Source organism: Lineus longissimus, chromosome 14, assembly GCF_910592395.1.
Source record: "Lineus longissimus chromosome 14, tnLinLong1.2, whole genome shotgun sequence".
Lineage (NCBI taxonomy): Eukaryota > Metazoa > Nemertea > Pilidiophora > Heteronemertea > Lineidae > Lineus > Lineus longissimus.
Window position 1 is genome coordinate 13,832,524 of NC_088321.1, and position 6,802 is coordinate 13,839,325.

General features: G+C 41.2%; 1 protein-coding gene across 1 annotated transcript; it reads right to left on the bottom strand.

The window, feature by feature from the left end:
• Positions 1 to 371: 371 nt before the first annotated feature.
• LOC135498712 (carboxypeptidase B-like) lies at positions 372 to 5,236 on the bottom strand. The gene is made up of 9 exons (XM_064789093.1): positions 5,148 to 5,236; positions 4,653 to 4,734; positions 3,998 to 4,134; positions 3,263 to 3,353; positions 2,654 to 2,866; positions 2,108 to 2,318; positions 1,459 to 1,661; positions 1,031 to 1,115; positions 372 to 558 (listed from the first exon to the last, which is right to left on the bottom strand). Exons 1-9 carry the CDS (start codon positions 5,234 to 5,236, stop codon positions 377 to 379), a joined length of 1,293 nt encoding a protein of 430 aa, XP_064645163.1. The 3' UTR covers positions 372 to 376.
• Positions 5,237 to 6,802: the final 1,566 nt, after the last annotated feature.

The following is a 6,802-nucleotide window of genomic DNA, read 5'->3' on the forward strand; positions in this document are numbered from 1 at the left end:
GCAAGGATGTGAAAGAAACTGTTGTCCTTTGTAGAATAGAGTGTTTTCACGGTCAGCCATATTGGAGGGCAGAACAATGATTTCCCGTGCCTGACTTATCAGTTACTGAATCAAATGCTGTCATGGTCATTTGGACTTTCTTTCATTTGTTTGTCCCTAAAACAAGGCAGATGATGACGTCACGTGAAACCATGTTGCCGCAAATGAAATCAGCAAGTCAAAAATTTTAAAAAATTCTGAAAGGAGCAAACAGTTTGGAAAAGTTAATTGGCCACCCGATTAAACAATTGATAAAACAATAGAGATTTAAAACCACTTTAATTAAGATGATTTTTTCAACAAGAAGAATATTTACTGAGGGTATAGTAGCCTGAAACTAAACTTGGATCTCTTCTGCCAACCGTTGCAGGGAAGCGTACGTCTCCTTAGCTGTGGAAAGTATCTGACTCGCGGGTAGCATGAAGCCGTAAGTGCCCGTGTCTCTCAGCTCGTAGGCCATGGAGTACTTGATACCAGCTACTGCCTTTGTCCAGTCGATTGAGCCGCCCGCTGCATCATCTGAAACCAAAGATTTTAAATAAACACTCTGAGAAATGGAAGTCCTTAAGGTTTTGAAAAACTTTGATGGGTTTTTTTTAGGTTTTTCTGCACTGCTCCTACTGCAATTCGATTCTTATTTTTTTCCTTGGACATTCAGACTTTGTGATGTTTTGGATGGTCAAAGTTCCGCATTAAAAGCAAGCTATTTTTGATTGCTTGATAGGGGAAGGCGCGTAAATTATACCTTCACATCCGAATCATTGCATTATTTTGCCCCTTGCCTCGCAGTGGAAAGAATTCAGGCCTTGCCCCAATACACGTTTATTGTCTTTAAACAAAGCCCCGCTCACATCTTGATCTAAATTCCCATTGTTTTACTGTTTTATCAAAGGCTTATCAGGGCAAATCTTGATAACATCGACCCCCAGGAAACAGCATTCATAGAGTCGATAGGCCTAAATCGCCAGGGGCAAATGAACCCAACTCTTACATAGCAGGGTAGTGATGGAGCCAATGCGATAGGTTGTGCCGTACATCGCTTTCAGTTCGGTAGCTGCAGCACTAGCGACACGATACTGCAAAACAATAAATAACGTGTACATTGATTATGATAATACGGAAAATTAACAGACTGTATTCATTTTTGGACAGTACAACTGGAATTTCTAATACCTATGATAAAGAACAGTTTATCTTAATGAAATCGCCTCTTTGTTTCTAAGGGCAATATTTTCTGAGGGATGAATTTGGAGACGTCTTTGGTACACTCCTAGAAATAAAGTTTTTTGAGGGCCCCGTAAATCTAACTATCTTAACCAACTATAATGTTATCGATCTCAAAATGTGTTTGGTTGCTCCCCATATCTCAAACTATCATAACCAACTATCTCAAAATGTCAAAAGCAAATGCATTCTTACCAGTTCCGTATAATCTGCTGGCAATGCAGACCCTACACCCCACGGCGTCAGGAACATCTGTCCATACGAGTGCAGGGAGATGAATGCTTTGATAGTCGCGCGGTTTGCGTATACGAAGTTAGACATCGCCTGGGTCTCGACTTCTGAGAAGGCGGACCTGCCGCCGTAGCCATCCGAGCACGGGTTGCTGCTCGCTCCTGCCGCTAAAAAATGAGTTTAGAGGTTTGCGTTAGTGCCTAGCTAATCATGTACAGTTTTCCAGTGACTTGAGATTCTTTGTAAATCAACTTAAGCAAAAACTTAGGAAATTCTTAGACTTAAGTCATCAAAACGCACTTTCTTTCTGAAACCGGGTCCTGGCCTGGGGAAGACTTGTAAAAGGAAGTCATGCCGCCGTAACCGTAAGAGAAACCTTTTGCATTCTCGTATCACGGAGGTTTGTCTCGTTTAATGTGTGTTTCCAGAGATTCAATATTGATTTACATTACGGCATTCACTCCAGACGGAATCTTTAAATCACATTTGCTCTACGATAAGCTTAAGTTACATGTAGAACACCTGTTTTATGTCGCATTGCGATACATCTTATCTAATGCCCAGAACAATGAATAATGAAGTGCAATAGTGCATCACACACTGTAAAACCTACCCATCCACTGATAATCCCAGTTCCTATTCGGGTCAACTCCAATGCATGGTGAGCCCAAGTCGTATTGTGGGGTTACCGTTTTACGCCACATCCGGTTCATATTCCATGAATATTCATAACCATCCGGGTTAGCATTTGGCATGATATAAAAGTCGAACTTGCGGAGAAGTGACGTCACGCGGGAGTACCCGCGAGTGAAGTCCGTGATAAACTGAAAACATTGGAAAATATCCAAATGATATTTTTGAAAAACAAAAAAAAACATGGGAAGTTAACCAATTCTCACTTGAAGTTCTATTATGTATTCAAGCGCCAGAATTTCAGTCCAAAAAGAATGACATGCAATAAAGTCGTACAGTTGGGCTATAAGCCTTGAGGAGATATTTCTCAGCATATGAAGTGAAGTGTGCATTTGGAACCCAATCTTGGCGTGGATATATCCATTCTTCGCCGATCTTAAATTTCGAGCTTTTCTTACACGCCAAAATTCGATTGGTTCATTTTCTATGATAAAGTCACTGATATTTCTTATCTCGAGAAGCTTACCCTATAGATGGTATAAACGCACGTAGCTGGAGAAATCCATTCCCTGGCGTGAATACCGCAGTCGATCCAGATTGCTGGTTTATTCGAGAGTCCAACTTCACCGATTCTGATCATCTTCATTTCTCTCTGTTCATACGTCTTGCCGATGCTTGTGACGTCGCAGTTCAGATTGGAAGGGCACGTTGCCGCGATGTCGTCCAACCATGTTTGAATCTAAGAAGATAGAAGTTATAAATTGGTCCCAATTGCACATCTATTAATATTCAACTTTCAGAAGGAGGAAAAGAAGAAAAACAAAAGTGAAAGAAGAAGAACGAAAGACTAAGAAAGGAAGGAAGAAATATATAACTTATATATACATATGTCCATGCAGCAACGTGAGTTTTATCAGCACGATTGATGAGCTGAGTTAAGTCTCTGTTGGATAATGGCTGATATGAATAAAGTCTAGCAAATGCTTTTACTTCAATAGATGAAAGCATTTGCTAGTCTTTATTCATATCACCCATTTTCTCTCCTTTTATCAAGACATAAGTATCAGAAAGTGCCACAGCATTCCTCCTGCCTGTTTTGTCTTGATTTTACCAGTGTTGATGTGGACATATTCACCTCGGTGAGACGATGATATGCCTGATATTTAAACGTGCTGAGACCTGACTTCCATTGCTTAGAATTCTCTTGGCGCTCTTTTTCGATTGTTCTGCAACAAAAGGGGATCTCAAAATTAGAAAATCAAAAGCTGTGTATCGATTCAAAATGGAAGCGCGTGCCAAGGCATAGGCCTATGTTTTACATTTCAACAGTAGGCTACATTGAAGGTCATCGATCGAAATTAGGATTAATTAGCGATTACAGACAGGGTTATCTCGTTGCCTTAAAGCAATATAATATGGTCTTTTGACATTATCACACTACAAAAATACCCGTGCGAAGTAGGCAGGATGGTGTGTCTGATTATATAAGAGACAGGTTCGACAAACATTTGACAAATTTCATGGTAAATTTAATAATCGGCGATGAAAGTGGGCAGAGTTAGCACGCAGGGTTATTCAAGAGATCGTGGGTTTGACTCAAGGAAGAATCACTGCTGTTTATGTCCGTGTCCTTGAGGAAGACAGCTAACCTAGCCTTGCATTCCTCCACCCAGGAGTACAAAATGGGTGCGGGCTCGCCTTGGAAGTTAACCTGCGATGGCCCAGTATCCTATCACGGGGAATGATACTCCTAATAGTCGCCTAACATGCCTAATGCGACGGAATCTGAATAAGCGCTAGCCTGGTCAGCCGTTCAGGTTTCGGGCAATAGCCCAGCATACTATATCCTTAAGTGTCTAGAAATACTTACTTTCCGAGATCGCCGAACAGCAGTTTCACCTTGATATTGGCAGAAGCAAGTTCCTTCTTGACCGTATCAAGGAAATCCGGCTCAACCTGAATATCAACTGAATCCTCAAGACTTTTTGGTGGTCTCCAAAAATCTATCTGAAACAGAAAACAATCGGTTATATGGTATCATGGTTAGATTTTCCATACCAATTAAGATCATTACTTCAAGAGATTTACGCGTGTTCTGTATAACTCATATCGGTCGCCGCAAAAGAATGATTGACTGAGTGTCCAGAAAAAAAATACTGGGTAGATTTCTTCTTAATCTAATGAATGATTTCGAAGAAGATTGTTTTAGCGCTGACAAGTTTTTCCGTTTCACCTGAAACAAATGGCCACGGTGGCTTATGGCATTGCCCGAAGAATTCCAGGATCTTTCAAGAAAGACTCAGGGCCTTCTGACGTGTTCTGAGTGGGCTCTGGTGTGTCTGGGTCGAAAAGGTTATCATAGTTCAGGCCCCAGAATTTACTCAAGGTGACCTTTTTGAAAAAGTAATAATTGGGAAAAGAAATGTTCGAACTTTTCAAAAACTCTCATTGATATAGACGCCATCATATACGTATTATAAGACAATCAAGTATCTGCAACGAAAAGCTGACTAACGAAAGCTTACCCCATCTCTTTCATTCTTGAACCAATCCACAAGAAGATCTAATCCTTTCTGGTTTCCTGGCTTCAGTCGAAAGACTTGGTAACTGAAACACCAAGGAGAGTAAGATTACGAATAGGTCTGAAGTAATGAGGGTAATAAAAAATGCTAGGGTGATGGTTGCTAGTCCCAATATACGCTCTAACATACGTACAATTTACAGTAATTGATCTTTGGTGTGTCTGGGAGGGCGAACAATAGTTAGAGCTCTCTATACAGGACACCCTTGGGACTGAGAAATTTTGCCCACTATGGAAAGGTGTCCTAATTACAGAAGTCAAATGTAGAAATAACCAATCCAGAGTCTAATGAGTGTCCTTATTAGAGAGGTGTCCTGCTAACGGATGTGTCCGCCAACGAAGGGAGGTTCTACTGTATTCTTAATACACACTCGTCAATGGAGCCTTCTCGAGTTAAATTCGGCAAATATGAGTTAAATTCCAATTTCGGAAAATGTACCCGCCATAAGTGCGCTTCCCAACGTTCGGGCCCCCGGCGAGGGCACATCCCAGGAAGGCGAAGAACAAAACGACGATCAGCTGCATCATCGCGAAATTCCTTCAAGATACTATCGGCGGAAATGCCGTGTTGTTTCTAATCGGAAGGCCTTGTCTGGATTTTTAACAGATTGGTATCAGTGCGTAATCAGCATATCGCAAAACTCACGTGTGTTTATTTTCGCGAATTGCGTAAAGCCACCACTCTCGAAAATATATTAACTTTTCCGTAAATCTTTATTCAAAAAAATATTGAAAGAAATTTCGTAGTCCACCAAAATAAAAATCGTAAAAATTTCGTTTTTATCAGAAATATTTGCGAATCGCACAAAATATACCAGTACACTGTCCCTTGTGTGTTTATGAATTTAGTACCATATCAAGTGCAGCAGCTGACTAAAAGTGGAGGGGATACACGCTCAATCATATACTTTTTAATCACACCTCCATGACATGAGCCCATATTATCTGATAAGATTTAAATCTCATAACTTCCCTTTTAATTCGTGATCACAATTGCATAACGTCAAGGTTAGGCACGTTAGGCCAGATGATAACTTTCACACCACATTTCTATGGATGTATTTTACATCGTGACCGCTGAGAATGAGGTTCGGAGTTGCAGTCCTGTTGGTTCTAGTTGGGACGGCCCTGGCCAAGCCCTCGAAACATCAACCAGTTAGCTATGACGGGTAAGTAAATCATTTTTTGACCGTGTCCGAAGATTTTAATTTCGGTCGTCCTGGTTAGCCTATAAAAGAGGGGTAGAAACGCGTATCAGCCGCGCAACACAAAACAACAGCACAATAGAGACCAGTCCTGGGCTGAGTTCCAATTGCTTTTTAGAAAAAGGTTTGTTAGGCTGGGGAATGCCACCAATGTAAAGCTCTTTGAGACGACTCCACAGTGAGTGCTACAAAAGAAATGAAACTTTATTTTTATTTTAAGTTACAAGATTTTCCGTCTCACGCCAACGAACCAAAACCAGCTGCAGTTCTTGCAGACTTGGTATTCTGTCGGAAGAATTGGGGTGAGTAGTTGAGGTAAAAGAAGAAAATACGAAAAACGGCTGTTTAAAGCCTAAATGCATTTGAGTATTTACGAAAGCAATCCAGTAGGTGGGATGCAGTGTTCGGATCTAGCCGATAAAATGTCCGGTGATTATTCGCACTCGGGCCATTTCCAGTGGAGACCTATCCTCTTCTTGGCATCACGATCAGCTTAATGAATCCTTGTTCATAGGCGCGCTATGCCATGGGAAGGGGTGGTCTGAACGACACTCTTTGAAGGAAAATTTTGGAAATTGACCAGGAAAATCCATTGAGCAATTTTGTTTTCATTTTCAAAATTGACCATTTATGGCCCCCTCACATGAAATCCAGGCTGCGCCTAAGTTGTTTGTATATCATTTGTCTGATTGCTTCATTTTGATTCCAGGCTGTATTTTGGAATGCACCCAAAGATCTTCACGCAAAGTGCGACTTACAAGTCGAGCCGAAGTCCTTGAGTGATGTAACGAAGGCTTTGGTCGCAACGGGGATGAAGTTGGAAGTCGTCATCGACGACCTTGGGAAGTAGGTATTTGACTGCTCAACCGTCGACCTCGATATTCACTAA